The sequence below is a fragment of the Xenopus tropicalis genome, chromosome 10 (genome assembly GCF_000004195.4).
Source record: "Xenopus tropicalis strain Nigerian chromosome 10, UCB_Xtro_10.0, whole genome shotgun sequence".
Classification (NCBI taxonomy): Eukaryota; Metazoa; Chordata; class Amphibia; order Anura; family Pipidae; genus Xenopus; species Xenopus tropicalis.
Window position 1 is genome coordinate 29503539 of NC_030686.2, and position 21783 is coordinate 29525321.

Here is a 21783-nt window from a genome sequence, read left to right on the forward strand (position 1 = left end):
TATTAATAGGGAAAAAAGTTAAAAATGTATGAAAGATGGTATTTTTTTTTCCAGAAAACTGGCAACCCCACATATAACTAGTTTTCTGTAGAGGCAGGGTCAGACTGGGCCGCCGGGACACCGGGAAAAATCCCGTTGTGGGCCCCAGCAGTCCAGACCCGACCCTTGCCGGCGCTCCCCCTGCCCGACCGCTCCTCCCCTGACGCGTTATATTACATGCGCTCAGGGAAGATTTTGTGTGGGGGGCCCTGCGAGGGGGGGTTAGGGGGGCCCCTGGGGGGGGATTAGGGGACGCGGCCAGCGGGAGCCCTGGTGGGCCCTTCACCACCCAGTCCGACCCTGTGTAGAGGCCCTAGATATAGTTGGGTTGGGGGGGGGCAGAGCAGTCAATTCCTTCTCACACAACCTTACAGAGTGCTATTTAGCCCATTTTATGGCCATTGTTGCACCCACAATTATACTGACATAATAAACACAGTCAAAATCATCTCTTTCCTATAGTTCCAGTGATATCAAAGCCCATATATAAGACATAAACTTCTTCTACTGGTTAGGGACACCCTTGTCCTGTCCCACAGTTTGTATGAGCAGCTGTCTTATTCTCTAGAAAATGAATTTCAGCCTGGGTTGGACCCAGAGAGACAGCAGATCCAATTTGGCGCCAAAAGTAGACACCATTATTGGGGGGGCTGACAAATCATTTTCTTCAAATGTAACACTCTATCGGTCTCTCAGCAAAACCTCTGCAGACAGATATAAATATTGTACTTCTGACAATGACTGCCATGTGTTTATGTACACACACGTGTATGCGCTGGTTACATCATATTTTATTAACCCCCGGAAAGCCTGGCAACACAACACCCTGCCGTTGTCATGGTAGAAGATGGCTAGAGTGAATGATGTGTGTGGCTGCGGCACATTCAGCAGTGCTAGTGCCCCCTCCCCAGTGCAGTTCCAGCAGTGCAATGTCGCTTCCCGACCAGCTCCTTTTACCCTACGTCCCTAGTAAGAGCGGCTCACAGAACTCCAGCAGCCCTAACCCACTGCTGTCAATCAGGCCGCCCCCCCGCTTTCCTGATTGGCTGCCGGCCTCGCTGGGGGCAGGGCCGAACCGGCTAGCTATTTAAAACACATGGCATCTGTAAGCGGCAGGCAGAGGATGTGAATGGAGCAGGGGGGATCGGGCGAGGGGTCACTAACAAGGATCAGTGAATGGGAAACCTCTTATGGATTGGAGCTTCGCATTACATCTGCTACAAATGATCACTGGATCTTATTGTACTTTTAGCCTAATGCACATTTCTCTGCTATTGGGTAAGTTCTGGCTCAATGGATGTCTGTTCCTAGGGGTTTAGGGTACATCAGAAAGGGCCCCAGCATTAGGGACTCCTCAATAGGGAATAATGTAGATAAAATCAGAAAAGGCACATTAGATGCTGTCACAGATATTGTCATTGTATATATTTGGGTTTGTCAACCTGCAGCCCTCCAGCTGTTGTTAGACTGCAACTCCCAGCATTTTAGCTGCTCAGTCAGACCAGCTGTTAGCTGTACATGCCTGGTTTATTTTTAATTATCCTCCCCTTATATCTACATTCATAAGCCTATTTCCAATACAGTGGTTTTATGTTATAATGAAAGGTTATGAGGATCAGTGATTGCTACTTCTGTGGTCCATAAAGGGTTAACGGGTACCGAGCTGCTTTTCCATGCGACTGGATTGATTGGTGCAGTTTTTTGCCATGCGATTGCTAAAAATATATGATCCTGCAATGCAACAGTTGGGCTCCCTCCAGCATCTGTTTGTGAACATAAGGCTCCTGGCAGCAGCTGTGGGATCAGCCTGGGAGGACAGGACAGTAGTTGGAATTTCTTAAAAGGAAAAAGAAAAAAAATGATTGTGAAAGTAGCACATAGCATTTTACTGGCAACCGGGCACGCTCCTTCCTGCAAATGCCTCGGCTGTTGGTCATCTCTTTCTGCTTTCCAAAAAAAAGTGAAATTTGTGCACATGTTAAGGTACTGATCCTGTAAAAAAAAGTGGACGTTAACCCACAGTGGAAATTGTGGAATACTGGAGAACATGGTCAGCAGCAGGGTTTTTGCATCTGGCTGTTACTTATTTTGTTTATGCGTGTGTGTCCGTTAGCCGTAACTATTTAATGCATTAATTACCTTATTCAAAAGCATATTGAATACATAAGAAAAAAGCAAAGAAAGAAAAGTGCTAAAATGCATGCATGAGCTTTTATTAATATATGAAACATATAATTACTAGAATTAAGACCACTTTCTGGTTGCATTTTATTATGCCTCCCTCAGAGCTTGCATTTAACTAGAATGTAAGGCCACCCTAGCAACCAGATGTCAGTTAAAATGCCAGGTTGCATAAAAACAAAAATATGTTTCAGAAAAGAAAAACAAATGAAGTTCCATTGTAAAATGATATAAACCATTATACATAAAAGGTGATTTTGTTTCCATCAAATTTCCCCTTTAAAAAAAAAAAAAGGCAACTGCTCAGTCGGAAGATGTTGCATCATTTTATCTGACAGCTGAAATAATGCACAGAATATCAGATTTCCCATCTACTGCTCAGAAGAGTGAAGCTGCCTGGTGGAACTCTTTCATAAACTACCGTCTGACAGTCAGTAGATTCTCTTATGTATATGCACAGTCAGGATGTAGAGGGGGTGATGTAACCCGAGCAACTCGTTACTACATACAAACGAACCTAACTTTCAGACCACTTCTTCATTTTATGGGGACATTGTGTTCAGTTAGTAAATGTTATAATATGCATATTTGTCTCTGATGGTATTACATAGAGCCGAGAGATATTTGGCGGAATGGCGAATGGAAGCTGAGAGCAAAAATTATACATAGGAAGTGTGTGGGATCTCTCAGTAATTTCTTAACAGTGTCAGTATGTGTTAATATTAGTAATAATGTATTAACTGTGCAGGCTGGACAGCAATGTTTATAATAGCAGCTGGGATAACAGCATATTGAAAGGAGCTGTGGCTGTGGGATAGCAGGTATAGTATAGCGCTGCAGAATATGTTGGCGCTTTATAAATAAATGTTAATAGTAATGATAATAGTAGGAAGAGATGGTGCCTATAGTAGCAGTGGGGGGATAATAGCCTCTGGGAAGGGACTGTGGCTGTGGGATAGCAGGTATAGTAGGGAGAGATGGTACCTATAGTATCAGTGGGGGGATAATAGCCTCTGGGAAGGGACTGTGGCTGTGGGATAGCAGGTATAGTAGGGAGAGATGGTACCTATAGTAGCAGTGGGATAATAGCCTCTGGGAAGGGACTGTGGCTGTGGGATAGCAGGTATAGTAGGGAGAGATGGTGCCTATAGTAGCAGTGGGAAAATAGCCTCTGGGAAGGAACTGTTGCTGTGGGATAGCAGGTATAGTAGGGAGAGATGGTGCCTATAGTAGCAGTGGGATAATAGCCTCTGGAAGAGACTGTGGCTGCGTGATAGCAGGTATAGTAGGGAGAGATGGTGCCTATAGTATCAGTGGGGGGATAATAGCCTCTGGGAAGGGACTGTTGCTGTGGGATAGCAGGTATAGTAGGGAGAGATGGTGCCTCTAGTATCAGTGGGGGGATAATAGCCTCTGGGAAGGGACTGTGGCTGTGGGATAGCAGGTATATTAGGGAGAGATGGTGCCTATAGTAGCAGTGGGGGGATAATAGCCTCTGGGAAGGGACTGTGACTGTGGGATAGCAGGTATAGTAGGGAGAGATGGTGCCTATAGTAGCAGTGGGATAATAGTCTCTGGAAAGGGATTGTGGCTGTGGGACAGAAGGTACAGTAGGGAGACATGGTACCTATCATAGACTTGGGGATAATAGTCTTTTGGAAGAGAGTGTGGCTGTGGTTTATGTAGTGTGGCATCAGTCTTTCCCACCTTGCAGCCGTTTAGTTGTTGCTGTTGTTGTTGTACAACTCCTATCAGAGCCAGGTAGTATCATGGATTGGGCAGTCCTAATATTGTATGTTTTGCCATGGGCCTAATGACCACTAACTATAATTATTATCACTGCACAGATTCATCACCTTGATATTTTAGAGTATTTGTGTAAGTGTTCCTCTTATGTGACATCTGTTGGCTTTATTCCCTGAGACTTTGGTGCTGCTAAGATTACTCATATACATAAATATTTTGTAGCTGCTCCATTTGAACAGTTGAGCTATAAAGCGTATGGCCCATTTATTTTTAAAAAGACATAGCAAGGTAGAGACAGACTCATTTGTGCACATCAAGTCCCCTGCACCTGTTCCGCCTTATTGTAATGTAGTGTATCTTGTTGCCTTTTGTGTCCCCAGTAGGTCTGGAGCTTTACCAAACTATACATTTACACTGCAAATATACATGACAAAAATGCATGTGTGCGGTTTATGTATATGCAGCCAGCTAATAGGATAGCAAGCTCTTAAGGCACATCGCTCTCCTCCATATGTTGTTTTGCTACTACTACTTGATATTTAATGCGCCTGAAACCACAAATCCTTGTCTTTCATGACTGTTAAGTATGTAAAGTGCTACACACTGACAGGGATTGTTATAAACTGAGATACATCCACTTGCCATTAATGGTTATTTTTCCTAAGGAACTGAGCCTATAAAACATTAATTCAGGGATCAATATCAGATTGCATAAAAAAAAAAAAAAAGCAAAACAAAAGGTGCTTGTGTTTACAGAAGGCAGGGGAGCGTGTCTGTTCGGTAGCAAAGCAGCCCAGCATAGCAACATGTAGGACTGTGGCGTCACTTGGGGAATCAGCTCATTCTCCTAGGACGGAACAAGTCTCTGCTCCCAGTCCTGCAGAATAAGAGTTACTTGGGTTGATAACATGTTGCAGTGGCCAGAAATAGGAGTGTGAACTGCGGGTCCCGCTGATGAGCTGGCGACCTTAGAAATCATTATTTGATAATGTTAATGTGGAGATCAGCAATATAACCAAATTGTGGATGGATAATTAGTGAAAGATTGCTAATTAACAACACGGTTAAATTGCTAAACTTACTTTGTAATTGCTTGTACTGAGTACTATATATATATATATATATATATATATTATATATACAAGGCACATAACAATTTTGTGGAACTTAATCTGCTTCCTGGAAAAAAGGGTTAAGAAATACTGGTCTACAGCATTAACTATCTGTCTGATCAATAGCATTACTCCCTGTGAGGACCTGAGTCCTTAGCATTGAACCATTTGCATAATCTATACCACTAACTCCTTTGAGACTCTAATTTGTAGTGTTTACCGTGTGGAGGACTTGACTGTACAGCATTAGCCCTTCTTGGTGTATGAATTTATAGTATAAGCCCCACTGTAAGACAGCGCCAACCTGCATACGGATTTGAATCAATAGAATTCTCTATGAGACCCACGCTTTGCTTGTCTGTATGGGCACTGAAAAATGATGTAGGTTCATGACTATCTATAGACAGAGCAAATACAGTGATCTGAATTGTGGCACTACTCCAGTTACCAGAAACTCAACTGAAACTTGAAATATTGAAATATGCACTCACTTATTATGCCATAAGCCAAAAAACATGGGATCTGGTTATATAGTTGTATTAACCTTGAGTTATATATGTTCACTGATCATATTCTGCTCTGATAAACAAGCAGGATATATGGGGCACCAGAACACCAACCTTATATTAAAGTTCCCTTTATAAGAAATATAGACGGTTGCAACTCTAGCCGACATATTCGAGTGCTCTCTGTACCTGGGTTAAGGCAGTTTTTAGCATACTGCTCTATAGACATTTATCTGTAATGGGTAGGAAGAGTATAAGTGATATGTGTGGAAAAGGGGCAAACAAAGCATCATACATCTTATATTATATATAATTTAATGCTAGTCTGTCACAATGATCTTTACATATAGTGTAAAAAGCCCTGGTCAATGAAGCTTACAGTCTTATCCCCCCCAAATAAACCTGTCACATTTTAGTTGTTGGAAAAAATTGTATAACTGTCTCTTTAACTGTGCATCTTTAGAAGTCTAAATGCATTTAGGATCAAATATTTGTTTTCCGCATAAAGATAAACATACATCTAGGTCTGCATTTTTAGAATGAGATTTCCACACATGAATTATCATTTTACATGTGAAGAAGTAGAACTTGGTGTTGCTGTATGCAGAAGTGCTTAGGCATTCCTCTAGCTAACTGGCAGAACAGAGCAAGACCTTCGAGTTTAACCTTACTAATTGTACAGACTACCAGGCTTTCCTTAAATAAACTTATAGAAACCCTCTCTAAACAGTGGAATAGATGCCTTTAGGGTTTAACCCCTTCTTGGCTTCTCCCTACTGCCAGATACATGTGAAATAATATAATTATCTATGTGCAGTAAGGCACTTCTGGGCATTGTAATTCGCTAAGGAGTGAAGTCCAGAATCTGACATGGCCTTGCCTCCCAGAGTAGGTGGTTAATACTAAAGGAATGATAGAATTGAGGACTCTGAATCTTACTTACTAATCTGATCTGAATAGAAAAGAATGCAAAGGATCAAATAGGGTCTGAGTTTTTTTTCCCCTTTTCATCAGATCTGTAAAAAATGCAGACTGGGTGGGAAAAGCCTTTGCATTTTATGTTTTTAATTAAGCTTTCTGTTAATATAACTCTCGTAATGTTCCAGTCTTCTGTCCATTTGGTCAGCCCGAGCTTTCACATGTTCTACGTTCCTCTCACCCCCTCCCCTGCCATCACATTACACACGTTATCTGGATGTAATAAATTCTGATCTTTGGAAAATTTGACAAGGTTTATTTTGGTGATATCCAAATTTTTTTTCCAACATCTTATTTAGGTTTCAAGGGTTCAAAACCTTTTTTTTCCCCCTCCAAACCACAGAGTTTATAGAGCTGCTGCTTATTTGAATTGAAATCTATATCTGGGACTAATCAATTTTTACCTATGGAAAACATGACAGGCCCAGTGTGGGCTAAGAGCTAAATTTAGAGCAGTAGACGTTATTAATAGGTGCATCAGCAATCTGAGCACATGCTTATTATTTTAGGAAAAACGGCGGTTCATTTCTGTATACTGTGGCTTTCATTCATTCAGCAATCCAATAATGGCTTGGCTACCAGATGACCTGAATTCTGCTTGAGTTCCTACAGCTGCTGTGGGGAATATTGCAAGAGCAAGTATCGCTGCAGCAGTGCCATGGACAATATGAGAGAATAGAAGTAGGGTTCAGAAAAAGAGCTGATCTTATTCACTGCACTTTACTATACAAAGAGTATGTAAAGGGAAATGTTAAAGGGCAACAGGTCATATTGTGAAGCTGGTCAGGGATGGGGGATGCAGGAAAATGCTGCTTTATTAAGGGGAAGAGCTTCAAATAAGGAAGGAAATGAGATCATGACACTGGTGTATACAGAAATAAAACCCTAGATCTAAATCAGTTGTGCAGTGGCTATCAGCCCACCTTTGTGTTTTCCTCCAGACCAGTATGGATTTTCAATCATTTGCACCTCTCCAGTATAAAGCAATTCGGCCCTTCTGCAAAATGCCACACTATAATATTACCCTTACCCATAGAGAATTCTATCATGTACGGTGCAGAACACTAAATAAGTGCATTGTTCGTGAGTCATTTGTCATTAATACGTCCAATTGCAAGATGTCTATTCAGGTTTTCACTCATCCACTGCATGATACGAAGTATCTAGCAATGATAAATCTAAAGCAACTGGACATGATCAGTGATCTTGGAGACATTTCATCACTCATCCGAGCGGCTTCTTTAGTTCCGAAGAATTGCCTTGGATGAATGGTGAAACATCTTCAATGTTTCTATTACTCATAACTTCCATTTGCTTAAGACTAAGCATGAGTAGTTACTGTTCCCATGAAAGATGTCTTAGATTGTTTAGTCATGTTCACTGCTTGAGGATTCAAAGCTATCTGCACATTGACTTATGATAAACACAAGACAAGTAAAGGGGTATACAGGTATGCTATTTCTGCTTTAGGGCTCAGCATGTCAAGGGCTTTGGCCACCTTAGCACAAGGACTAAACCTATGCTTTTGACTGAGCATTAGACATGTCACCTGTTATTCTTTGCCCAAATCTTTGCTTAGTGATCTCTACATGCTACCATGACAGTATCTCTCTATGGGTCCATGATGGCATCATGGAATAGCTGCCAGGTGGGGTCAGGGGTCTAAAAGAAACTACTGGAGTGTTATGGAGGTTCACAAAGTTACAGGCATCTTTAATATGCCATAACTGTATATATGAAAAAAAACACCTTCATGCATTCAATTGTTTCTTATCTTATCTTTACTTAAATTTAAATTATGGGTGCTATTTATCAGCAGGCTACTTGGGGTGATATTGCTTTAATTAATAAACTACTGCTATGTATCTTCTACAGGTTAGACCTTGCTGACCAAGTACCAAGGAGTTAAAGAGTGAAAGCAAACACTTCTTCACCCTACCTACTGAAAAAAAGACCATATATTTCCACGTGTGTGACACTCCCTTAAGGTATGGAAAATCTTACATTTGGGTTTTGCAAATTTTTCTCCTAAATTTCCATTATTTTGCTAGGGCCTTTTGAGGGGAAAAGTCTACTAACAGCTTGTGGACCAGGCAGTTTTTCCATAAATCAGAAGCAGAAACCCCCTACAATACATATCGCATCACTTGCGTGTCGTTATTTTGCATTTTTTATTTATTTATCAAGTCATATGATTCCTGAGATTTATATGCCTAATTACATGAAGCTAATAGCAGAGCTGGTTTCTTGTATTATTGTACTGATTGGCTATTAAATCAGCTACCATTTTTCATTACATTACGGCCACTGGAAGTCAGTGTTTTATTCTATAGCAACTAATAAAGTGAAGAAACTAGCCACCAGTAAAGTGTTCTTAGTGCGTACATACGCATGGGAAATAAAAATGTTGGCAGGACGGTCTGTTGTACCTTATTCTAAGAAGAGGAAGCTCAGCGCAGAAGTTCACAACCTTTTACAGTTAATGGCAGCAATACAAAAGGCAATGACAAATAACAATTTGCAGGGTAAAATGAAAATAATATGAGCTCTAAAACTGAACGCCTTGAGTGAAGGGGCAAGCTTATTTTGCTTATAAAAGTACTAACTGAATAAAGGAATACAGTAAACTGTTTAAAACAATTTTATACATCTACAGCTGTTTAACTGTTTCTGTTTGAACTTTCTTTCACTTTATACCAAAATGAACATTATGCCCCCCAATTATAAGAATTGTTTGCGGCTTTTCTTACTAAGTAGACCTAACATAATATCATGGTTTTTAAAATGCAATGCTTGTTGAATCCTGCTTTATACATACAATATATATATATATATATATATAGTTTTGCATAGCGAAAGAAATTGTTCATTATACAGGTATGAACTGATTTCCTTTTTCTCTGTAATAATAAAACAGCATCTTGTAATTGATCCCAACTAAGATATAAATAATCCTTATTGGAGGCAAAACAATCCTATTGGGTTTAATTAATATTTTATTGATTTTTAGTAGGCTTAACGTATGGACATCCAAATTACGGAAAGACCCCTTATCTGGAATACCCTCAGTCCCAAGCATTCTGGATAATGGGTCCTATACTTGTACTTATACTTATTTATGAACGTCATTACTATTTTGCAGAGAACAGACGAGGGACAGTTGGAATTACATTGCTAAAAATACTATTAAAACTCATGAAAAATGTTTAGAATTATATTTTCTTTCATTATGCAACATTTTTTTGGATAGAAATCCCCTTTAAAGTCAGTGTCAGACCTGAAGTCTGTGGCATGAGAATGGACTTAATAGAGACTTTGCTGCATTGGTTAAACATTGAGGCTAGTACCTAAGTACGGCAACCCCATAGGTTCATGTTACTGTGGGTTCCGATTAAAACAAAAACCTACCAAGCTTGAACACCAGCGTTTGCATCAAAGACTCATCTTGTTGTGCATTTAGTGCATTTCAGGGAGGAATGCTTAAATTAATTTTTGTTGCCATGGTTTTGCTTAAAGCTGCCGGTTGTATGTGCATTTCATTTTGGCAGTGATACCGTCAAGGAATATCTTACTGCATTATTTAATGTTAGTTGTCACAGCTGTCACAATTTGTTAGCTGTAACAATTTATAGTAATGCCATAAATGAATCCAATTCGATGTTGTAAAACTGGTTTAAAAGGTGCACATATCTCTCGTATTCTAATTTACCAGCTGTAAAATTAACAGTAGGACTTGCCCAATATGTCCCTATGTTGCAACCCCACCCCATAAAGTTAGTGCGTGAGAATAAACAAAAATGGGAAAACGGGAACATGGTCATTTTTGGGGTCATGGTGTGGGTAATGACTCGCAGACGAGCACACTGTGTGCAGTTGTGGAGTCTCTAAGGAGGGTTGCGTGCTACAGAGACCTGGGCTAAAAATAAATGTTATTAACTCATGTAGATCGTTCAGAATTAGATCTAGGTAACATAATCTGCTTATTAACTGGTTCATTGCTGCAACAGTCTGCAATTATTTGTGCAAGAAAATATGGACATGAAAAGGTCATGAAAAAAATATTTTTATCTTATCTTTGACTGTATTAAGTCCCATACTATAATTAATATGTATGTCAATGGAAGCAAAAGCTTCAGAACATTTTATGCTCATTTAGTTTTATTAAAAACAATGGCTGTTGTACCTCATGTACAGCTGCTCTGTGATACTTATGTTTTGGCACACCAGATCGCTTCAACTTATCTTCTGTGTGCTTTCTGATCTGGCCTGTCTCCTCACCTGTGCCTCTGGTTGAAACACATAGATAATTTAATGTACCAGATGACCGGCACTAAAATTATTGGGAAGGTACTCCACCACATATAAATTATTCTGGTGCTTTAGCATCCCTATAGCAGTGAAAAAATGTGCCTCCAAAGATGCTCTCAGTAGCTCTCCCCTATGCAAAATTTTAAAGGCCTGGTTTATTACTGCTGAAGGGGCTACTAAACCATTGGGCTGATACAGAATGTTTAGTATATTAAATACAGCATTTTTTTAGGTGGTGGTGGTTCTCTATGATATTGAAAATGTCTTCTAACTGCAGTCCATTGTAGTACTGATAAGCAGCAAGTCTGTGGATTTACTTTTACTGTATTGCTTCTTTATATTTTGACATTTCTGATTTTTTTTCTCTTGCAGACCATTATGTCTACCTGACAACGAGATTCTGTTACGAAAGCTGCAAATGCCAGAAAGTCATCCTTGGTGAGGCCAAGGTTCTACAGAGAAAGAAATCTCTCCATCTTTTTTTTTTCCGCTGTGTGTGTTCCCTTTGAGCGTTCAAAACTGTTTCTCCAAAGAATTTTGCAGAAACTAAGACTGTTTTCAAAAGCAGAAGCACCGCAGTCCTCAAGTGAAGTGATGGGCAGCGTGCGAACCAACCGTTACAGCGTTGTGTCTTCAGAAGAGGACGGGATGAAGTTGGCCACAATGGCAGTTGCTAATGGATATGGGAACGGAAAAAGCAAAATCCATACCCGGCAACAGTGTCGGAGTCGGTTTGTGAAGAAAGATGGACACTGCAATGTCCAGTTTATTAATGTCAGTGAGAAAGGACAACGATATCTATCTGATATCTTCACCACATGTGTGGACATTCGTTGGCGGTGGATGCTGGTCATCTTTTGCCTTGCTTTCATTCTTTCTTGGCTCTTCTTTGGCTGTGTCTTTTGGCTAATTGCTCTGCTACACGAAGACTTAGGTGCCCCAGAAAGCCACAAGCCATGTGTCACCCAAGTCAGCAGCTTCACAGCTGCTTTCCTTTTCTCCATTGAAACACAGACGACAATTGGCTATGGTTTCCGGTGCGTCACAGACGAATGCCCCATTGCAGTGTTCATGGTGGTTTTCCAATCTATTGTGGGCTGCATAATTGATGCCTTTATAATTGGAGCAGTGATGGCTAAAATGGCCAAGCCAAAAAAGAGAAATGAAACTCTTGTATTTAGTGACAACGCAGTAATAGCCATGCGAGATGGGAAGTTGTGCTTGATGTGGCGAGTAGGAAACTTGCGAAAAAGCCACCTGGTTGAAGCTCACGTGAGGGCCCAGCTCTTGAAATCTCGCATTACTTCAGAAGGGGAATACATCCCCTTGGATCAAATAGACATCAATGTTGGTTTTGATAGTGGAATAGACAGAATATTTCTAGTTTCTCCAATAACAATTGTTCATGAAATTAATGAAGAAAGCCCTTTATATGATCTTAGCAAACAAGACTTGGACAATTCTGACTTTGAAATAGTTGTGATACTGGAAGGCATGGTAGAAGCCACAGCAATGACCACACAGTGCAGGAGCTCCTACCTGGCGAGCGAAATCTTATGGGGCCACCGCTATGAACCTGTTCTTTTTGAAGAGAGAAATTATTACAAAGTTGATTATTCACGATTCCACAAAACATATGAAGTGCCCAATACTCCTCTTTGTTGTGCCAGGGACTTAGCTGAGAAGAAGTACATTCTTTCAAATACGAACACCTTTTGTTATGAGAATGAAATATCTCTCACAAGCAAAGAGGAGGAAGGCAGTGACAATGGGGTTCCCGACAGCATGAGCACAGACATGCATCCTGAAATGGACCATCGCAACCAGGTTCCTCTTGAACCCAGACCTCTTAGGCGAGAATCTGAAATATGACTCATAAACTGCTTTCTCAAAATGATTGGTCAGCACCAAATGCTGGGCATGGGCTCATTTCAGTTCTCAGACCTTGGTACACTAGGTAAGGGTTTTTAAAGAAAATCAGCCGGGAAGCCAAGGATGGCAGAAAAGCAACTGCAGATGTGATGTCCTTGGACACAACCCATATAGTGCTATATAGAAGGTGCTGTATAGGAATGCACAGAGCTCCCGCAGTACCATTTCTTGACCTCTGGCTCACACATACCACAGTCTGGTATCCTAACCTTTTACACCAGTTGCTCTAGGGTTAAATACAGCATGTTTTAAAATGATCAGATGGAAAGTTAAAGCACTAAACGATTTCAAGTGTAATCAGAAGGCACATAATGTTGTAAAATTTGTATATATATATATATATATATATAAATATTGTTATTATATTTTTGACAAAACTTGAACTTGCAGGCAAGCTTGTTAAGTTTTCAGTTTTATCTAATATTGGGAACAAGTCCATTTTTAATGGCATAACAATAGGCAAAAGTCTGCCTTAAATTCTAAAATGCTGCTATGTACCTACACCTACTTCATGTTGCAGTGGTGTACATTTTTGTATTGTATTTCTTACGTATTGAGGAGAAAGAGGCATCATAGAAGTGTTGGCCCTTAAATGCCAAACATGAAAGTTCAAGTGTAGTAATGCACACTATTTAAACATGCTCCTAGAAATTCTAGCCAAAATGACCTTACCCCCATCAGTTTTGAAGCAGCCTACAGAATACTGCACAGGCAGAGTACTGGGGCCTCTCTATAAGTGTACTTTTTAATCAATACAAAATCTTGATAAAAAACCAAAGACATTAGGAACTAGAACTACAAAAAATCTGGAACAGATCCCTGGTAAAGAGATTTTTTTTTTTTTTAGAAATTGCTACCTATCAGCAGGTATTGAAATAGATTCTATACATAATAGTCTTGTAACTGATACAAAACAAGGTCTTCTTCTGGGCAATCACAAAATTAAACAATTTCACTTTTTTTTTAGAAAAAAAATGACATTCCAAATTTTGTGGTTTGACAGTGAATCAGAAAATGTATTTTGCCCTCAGATATTTGGTCCTAGAACACAAGTATTAGTCTTACCATAGGCTTTTCAGAATCAATCTCAAGACTCAGACAAGATCGTATTTTTGGGGGTATTAACTGACAGGCATACACTAAAGTTCTTCTGAGCGTGTTGGAGTTTTATATATAGCTGCTATGGATAATTTGTATGTTTGCAGAGTTCAGGGAGTTTATTTTGAGAGAAAGGGGAGAGGCAAATGGTGGATTGATCTTGTATCAAACAAAAATACAAAAAAGGCGTTGGAAAAAGAAGAATCTCATTTGGAACTGATGGAACACATTGGAAAAAATGATTATTTGGAGCAGATGATACTGTAAAAGAGTTTCTAATAACTGTAAACATGGAAAAGTGAAATCTTTGATTCATTCCTTTAGTTTGGCTGGGAGTTTGTTGGTATGTAGCACCAGATGTGAGCCATATTGACATTTTTCTTTGTGTCAGCTGACAAGGGCGGTCTAAGAGTTCACAGTGTAGGCGGGGTAATGTAGATTAATTTATTGAAAGGGATTTGTTACGTACATACTCCCATAAATACTCTTATGATGACTTATTTATTGGATAAAAATCCCCCCCCCCTTGCTTCAGCTTTATCTCTGTGAATAGGCTTTAACTATTTCTGTACTGTTGAAACAAGTGCATTTATATAATTAAGATCATATAGGCCCTGAACTCTTTTACAGTATTTTAAAAACTGTATGCCATTAAAAATAATCTTGTCCTAATGAACGGTCTTTTCAAACCTGTGAAGGCCTTCAGGCCCTTAACAAAATGTCCTGCAATGAAAGGGTGGTTTTTAACTTGGTCAATAGTATTGTTGGTATTTAAACCAGAACAAGTTGGTGTTGCTAGGATCCGTCACTCTTGCAAAGGTCAGAACCTTTAAAGTAATGGAACCCACAGTGAAACTGAAGTCCAAGTGGAAGTTCATTAAAATTTGATTTACCTGCTGCTAATGTATTTGTTAAAAGGGAAGACAACAACCAAAGAGTATTTTATGATATGGAGTTATTTTATTATTGATAGTCATGAAGTTCAAGACACAAACATAACAGGTTTTAGACATTTGTTATTCTTTGTGTGTGTGTGTGGGGGGGGGGTATATTCCCTCTTACAAGGATAATGTCAAAGTCTGGTAATACTAAAGAACTTCATGCATGGGACATTTCCACCTACTTTTCACTGGCATAACATTCCACCAAATAAGTGATTAAGGCTACAGGACAAATGCTCCCAAAGCTCCAGGGAGTGTGACATACCCCACTGATTATAAAAATCAGATATCACTTTATATAGCTGGTGGTATAATATCCTTCTTAGTGTTGCTGATTAGTGTGGCCCCTTTTAAAGTTCAGCACACCACAGCTGAAGGTCTCTTTTAGTTCTTTTTTTTATCTCTTTGCTCTTTGTTTTTCTAGTGCACACACAAATTTGTAAAACACACAGAGCGTCTTATTGATACAGATTAGTGATGTGTGGGCCGGGCCATACCCGGGGGTTCGGGCCGACCTCGGCACATCACCTGCGGGTCGCGGGTGGGTTCGGGTTGAGCACTTCCGCTCAAGATCCCTGCCCGAGATATAACACTGCCAGCTTTTTGGTTCCGGCTTGGGAATTTATAGGTGCGCGTCCAGCATGGGTGCGGGTCTATAAATTATGGGGAGAAGCCGGGTTGGGTAGGGTTAGGGTCGGGTGCAGGTTGAGTATTTCTCGACCCGCACATCACTAATACAGATAAACTCCAACTTGATTTCTATGCACTTTGACTTACCTTCCACCCCTCTTGGCTCTGACCGCACAACAGCCTCTTTATGATCCCCCAGACAATTTTTATTTTCTTTCGAAAAGTGTACATTTTTAATAAGGTTATCAATTATTTTTGGTATTTGACGCCAAATGTATATAAAAGTCTATAAAAACAAACAAAAAAAAAATGAAATGCCAATTAGAGGTATAAGTGACGTCCAGTGAATTCTGGGAGTTGATACCTAGAATTTAATTAAATCTACAAACCTCAGAAGGTCCCAGTGATAGGGGCATATGTTATTTATTTAAGCATGGTCTTTTTCATTTGAAAGTGTTCTGTAGTTACCAACCAATTAGAATCTGTTATAGTTTCAAAATTCTTAATTATTTGTTTCATTGTCGCTGGTTACATGCAGACATAACCCTTTGTCTTTACCAGGCAGATGTGCACTTATTCTGAAACGGAACTGAAGGTTTTTAATGAAAAAAATGTGTAATAATTGTATGGAATGCAGACTATTCAGTGTTAGTACACGAACAAGCCATTAAAAATTAAAAGTTAAAGTTTATAATTTGAATAGGATTTTTTTCCCCTCAGACCCAGAAGAATGTTGTGTGTTTATAGGTAACACCATGTTGTTGATTCAATTTTGCCTCTTACCTATAAAGAATAATTGGTTGCTAATATTCATTTACCTACTAGGAAAGCACTTTTGAACTGGAATGATTGATCTTAAATTTCAAAATGGCTGCTCCTGCCCTGAGACTAAAAATAAAAGTGGCTTAATAGTCAGTGCTTCCTCTAGAAGATTTCCAAGGTTGTGGCTATGGATGGGAAAAAATGTTGTAACATACTTTGGTGCCCTTTGGTGATCACGGCCCACTGGAGTTACAGATATAGGATAACATTGTTGTATGAGCCATTCAGCTGTCTTTTTAAGAATATCTAAAACAGCAAGTTAGAATTTTGCGTTACCCCCACACTGGGCTTCCTAGTTTGGGGAAAAGCAAATAGTCTTTCTACCCAGATCTCACTCTTACTGGTCTGCAGTCTGAGACCCCATGCCCAAGCCCACCCAGGGATGCTGCCGCCACAGTTTGGGTACCAGTATGTTACAGCAGTTCTCCCCATCCACTTGCTAACCTATAGACCTCACAAAGATTTCAATATGTTCTTGCGTATGTCTGAGACACACACAAAATATAATACATGCGTGTGTGGGTGGTTGTTAAAAGCCACCTTTATTCACTGAAGCTTCTCTGCACAGTTTCTCTGCTGATAAAGACACTTATCCAGACTTTTATTTGCAGAGAAGCTGTGGGGGACTGAAAAAAATAAGCCTTGATGTTCAGTATCATGCTGAATTTTGAAATCCCGTCATCTAAATATAATGATCAGTTTTAGGTTTGAGAGCCCTCCTCCCCAGGTTTCATAGTTAGGACTATTTAGTATCTCGCTATTGCTCATCCTCAATGAGACTGCAGCAATGCTCACATCTTTATTTTGTGTTCAGGAGCTAACAGAGGCACAGGATTTTTAAATATTAAGGGTGGAAATTTTTTATGCGTTCGAAGGTATCTTATTTTTATTTTTTTTCTTCCTGAAATACTTGAAAAGAGACATTAGAAGAATGTCTTAACAGAACACTGCACGTGAAAACACATATGGAGTGTATTTTATGTAAATATATGTATGTATAAATATTTGTCGAGTTATCAAAATCCATATTGTTTTCTCATCTTCCGATGCTTTTGCAGTGAAGATATTATATATACATTTTTGGGAGATGTCCTTTTTGTGGTAGCTTTACAAAAACATGCTGTAGATCACTAGATGCCTTTTTCTCTTGCAATCCAATTCAACATTTATACTGTGGTTTTTCTAGTTTTTTTTTTTTACTGCCAGAGTGGAACGCCCAACAGGGATTGGGGGTTTGGGTGTAATTGCTGACTTTCAGGGATTCATTTGTCTATTATCCTGATTTAAAAGGAAAGTCCTGGTCTCTTTAACCCTAGACTTTTATTTGGGTCTATCAGCCAATGTCACCCAGGCCTATGCACCTTACAGCCAGTTGGCTAATACGCTGCCTGTTAACCTCGTGGGTCTTTCGTATGTTAAATTCAGTGTTCATTGTTTGGCTTTAAATAAGCAGGAAAAAATATTTATAGATGAAAGAATATTACAAACGACTGGTCTAGATGGCTAGGCAAAAAGACAAATCCCCTCCTCAAATGTTACATAATGGAATGTGGGTAAATTATTATATTTATTACGAGTTAGAAAATTCGATGGCAGGATTTCCCTTAAAAGCTGAAGTTGGGAATGTCTTCATATTTATATTAGATTTCAGTCTTTTGGGTAAAGACAAAGGGTTTAAACTTGCATTATTCTTTTATCTTTTGTTATGTCTGCTCTGATATTGGGGTAACTACATGAGGAAATGTACTGTAATGTCTTTAAACTCTGGCTGCTGCTGGCCTAGTAAAGGCCAAATGGCACGGCCTGGTCACCATCTTTAGCCAATGCTGATTCTGGTTTGGACAGCTTCTGACAATCATTGTAAATATTTCATTTCTGGTTGTAGCCTTTTTTTATTGTATCAAAGTCTTCCTAAAATGTACTGCACAGATTCTGGATTGTACAGATTTTTTTAATTAATATTATGTCTTATTTTATTATTTCTAAAATAAAATAAAATATCAAAGACCTTGACTCCTCTTTTGTTCATACCAGTAAAAAAAAAAACTAGTCAACACACTTGTGCTAAAGTGTAATGGTGGTCATACACGGGACACCAGAAACTTCCATCTTGGCTCATTTATTGGCTGCTCCTGGCTGCCTGCACAATCAATATCTGGTTGAAAACTTGACAGATATCTATTGGAAAGTCCTAAAAATTCTATTGGCTGATAACTGCATCAGCACATTGATGTAAACTTGCGTGATGGTTCTCCCAGTGCCCTCATAATTTTGCCCAATGCCTTTCTGGCCAGACGAGGCAAAGATCTGTTTGTTTGCTGACCTTACCTAATGAGTAGCTCTTACCGTATGTGGCTAGCTTTAGAGCTTATGGTTTCTTCCTGAAAAATGCATTACATTCCAGGAATAAATAATGGTGTCACATAATTACACTGCCTTACCTTAAATCAGGGATCTCCAACCTTTCTTACTCATGAGTAAAAAGATTTTGAGAGCAACACAAGTATCATAAAAGTTCATGGAGGAGCCAAATAAGGGCTAAGATTGGCTATTAGGCAGCCTCTATGCACACTATCAGCTTACAGGGGGCTTTATTTGGTAGTAAATCTTGTTTTTATTCAACCAAAACGTGCCCCCAAGTCAGGAATTCAAAAATAACTCCCTGGTTTGGGGGCACTGAGAGCAACATCCAAGGGGCTGGTGAGCAACATGTTGCCCCTGAGCCACTGGTTGGGTATCCCTATATATATATTTATATTAAATAGCTTCAAGAAGGGGATGGATGGCTTTTTAGCAAGTGAGGGAATACAGGGTTATGGGAGATAGCTCTCAGTACAAGTGAGGGAATACAGGGGTAGGGGAGATAGCTCTCAGTACAAGTGAGGGAATACAGGGTTATGGGAGATAGCTCTCAGTACAAGAGAGGGAATACAGGGGTAGGGGAGATAGCTCTCAGTACAAGTGAGGGAATACAGGGTTATGGGAGATAGCTCTCAGTACAAGTGAGGGAATACAGGGGTAGGAGGGATAGCTCTCAGTACAAGTGAGGGAATACAGGGGTAGGGGAGATAGCTCTCAGTACAAGTGAGGGAATACAGGGTTATGGGAGATAGCTCTTGGTACAAGTGAGGGAATACAGGGTTATGGGAGATAGCTCTCAGTACAAGTGAGGGAATACAGGGGTAGGAGGGATAGCTCTCAGTACAAGTGAGGGAATACAGGGGTAGGGGAGATAGCTCTCAGTACAAGTGAGGGAATACAGGGTTATGGGAGATAGCTCTCAGTACAAGTGAGGGAATACAGGGGTAGGGGGGATAGCTCTCAGTACAAGTGAGGGAATACAGGGGTAGGGGGGATAGCTCTCAGTACAAGTGAGGGAATACAGGGGTAGGTTAGATAGCTCTCAGTACAAGTGAGGGAATACAGGGTTATGGGAGATAGCTCTCAGTACAAGTGAGGGAATACAGGGTTATGGGAGATAGCTCTCAGTACAAGTGAGGGAATACAGGGTTATGGGAGATAGCTCTCAGTACAAGTGAGGGAATACAGGGTTATGGGAGATAGCTCTCAGTACAAGTGAGGGGATACAGGGTTATGGGAGATAGCTCTCAGTACAAGTGAGGGAATACAGGGGTAGGGGAGATAGCTCTCAGTACAAGTGAGGGAATACAGGGTTATGGGAGATAGCTCTTGGTACAAGTGAGGGAATACAGGGGTAGGGGAGATAGCTCTCAGTACAAGTGAGGGAATACAGGGGTAGGAGGGATAGCTCTCAGTACAAGTGAGGGAATACAGGGGTAGGGGAGATAGCTCTCAGTACAAGTGAGGGAATACAGGGTTATGGGAGATAGCTCTCAGTACAAGTGAGGGAATACAGGGGTAGGGGGGATAGCTCTCAGTACAAGTGAGGGAATACAGGGGTAGGGGGGATAGCTCTCAGTACAAGTGAGGGAATACAGGGGTAGGTTAGATAGCTCTCAGTACAAGTGAGGGAATACAGGGTTATGGGAGATAGCTCTCAGTACAAGTGAGGGAATACAGGGTTATGGGAGATAGCTCTCAGTACAAGTGAGGGAATACAGGGTTATGGGAGATAGCTCTCAGTACAAGTGAGGGAATACAGGGGTAGGAGGGATAGCTCTCAGTACAAGTGAGGGAATACAGGGGTAGGAGGGATAGCTCTCAGTACAAGTGAGGGAATACAGGGGTAGGGGAGATAGCTCTCAGTACAAGTGAGGGAATACAGGGTTATGGGAGATAGCTCTCAGTACAAGTGAGGGAATACAGGGGTAGGGGGGATAGCTCTCAGTACAAGTGAGGGAATACAGGGGTAGGGGGGATAGCTCTCAGTACAAGTGAGGGAATACAGGGGTAGGTTAGATAGCTCTCAGTACAAGTGAGGGAATACAGGGTTATGGGAGATAGCTCTCAGTACAAGTGAGGGAATACAGGGTTATGGGAGATAGCTCTCAGTACAAGTGAGGGAATACAGGGTTATGGGAGATAGCTCTCAGTACAAGTGAGGGAATACAGGGGTAGGGGGGATAGCTCTCAGTACAAGTGAGGGAATACAGGGGTAGGGGAGATAGCTCTCAGTACAAGTGAGGGAATACAGGGGTATGGGAGATAGCTCTCAGTACAAGTGAGGGAATACAGGGTTATGGGAGATAGCTCTCAGTACAAGTGAGGGAATACAGGGTTATGGGAGATAGCTCTCAGTACAAGTGAGGGGATACAGGGGTAGGGGAGATAGCTCTCAGTACAAGTGAGGGAATACAGGGATATGGGAGATAGCTCTCAGTACAAGTGGGGGAATACAGGGGTAGGGGAGATAGCTCTCAGTACAAGTGAGGGAATACAGGGGTAGGGGAGATAGCTCTCAGTACAAGTGAGGGAATACAGGGGTAGGGGAGATAGCTCTCAGTACAAGTGAGGGAATACAGGGGTATGGGAGATAGCTCTCAGTACAAGTGAGGGAATACAGGGGTAGGGGAGATAGCTCTCAGTACAAGTGAGGGAATACAGGGGTAGGGGAGATAGCTCTCAGTACAAGTGAGGGAATACAGGGGTAGGGGAGATAGCTCTCAGTACAAGTGAGGGAATACAGGGGTAGGGGGGATAGCTCTCAGTACAAGTGAGGGAATACAGGGGTATGGGAGATAGCTCTCAGTACAAGTGAGGGAATACAGGGGTAGGGGAGATAGCTCTCAGTACAAGTGAGGGAATACAGGGTTATGGGAGATAGCTCTTAGTACATACAAGTTGATCTAGGAGCTGATCCGATTGCCATCTTGGAGTCAGGAAGGAATTTTTTCCCCTCTGAGGCAAATTAGAGAGGCTTCAGATGGGGTTTTTGCCTTCCTCTGGATCAACTAGTAGTTAGGCAGGTTATATATAGGCATTAAGGTTAAACTTGATGGACATGTCTTTTTTCAACCTAATTTACTATGTTACTATTTCTTCACACTAGTTTCCCTTTAACACTGCACT

The 21783-nt window shown here is 40.6% G+C and overlaps 1 protein-coding gene across 1 annotated transcript; it reads left to right on the forward strand.

Moving 5' to 3' along the window:
• Positions 1 to 1135: 1135 nt before the first annotated feature.
• kcnj2 (potassium inwardly rectifying channel subfamily J member 2) lies at positions 1136 to 18300 on the forward strand. Its single transcript, XM_004916340.4, has 3 exons — positions 1136 to 1317; positions 8438 to 8550; positions 11243 to 18300. The coding sequence occupies exon 3, from the start codon at positions 11465 to 11467 to the stop codon at positions 12740 to 12742; it is 1278 nt and encodes a 425-aa protein (XP_004916397.1). The 5' UTR covers positions 1136 to 1317; positions 8438 to 8550; positions 11243 to 11464; the 3' UTR covers positions 12743 to 18300.
• The last annotated feature ends 3483 nt before the right edge of the window (positions 18301 to 21783 follow it).

What these genes read in the sequence shown, in the direction of transcription:
- kcnj2 (XM_004916340.4), top strand. Translation starts at nt 11,465, where the DNA reads ATGGGCAGCGTGCGAACCAACCGTTACAGCGTTGTGTCTTCAGAAGAG.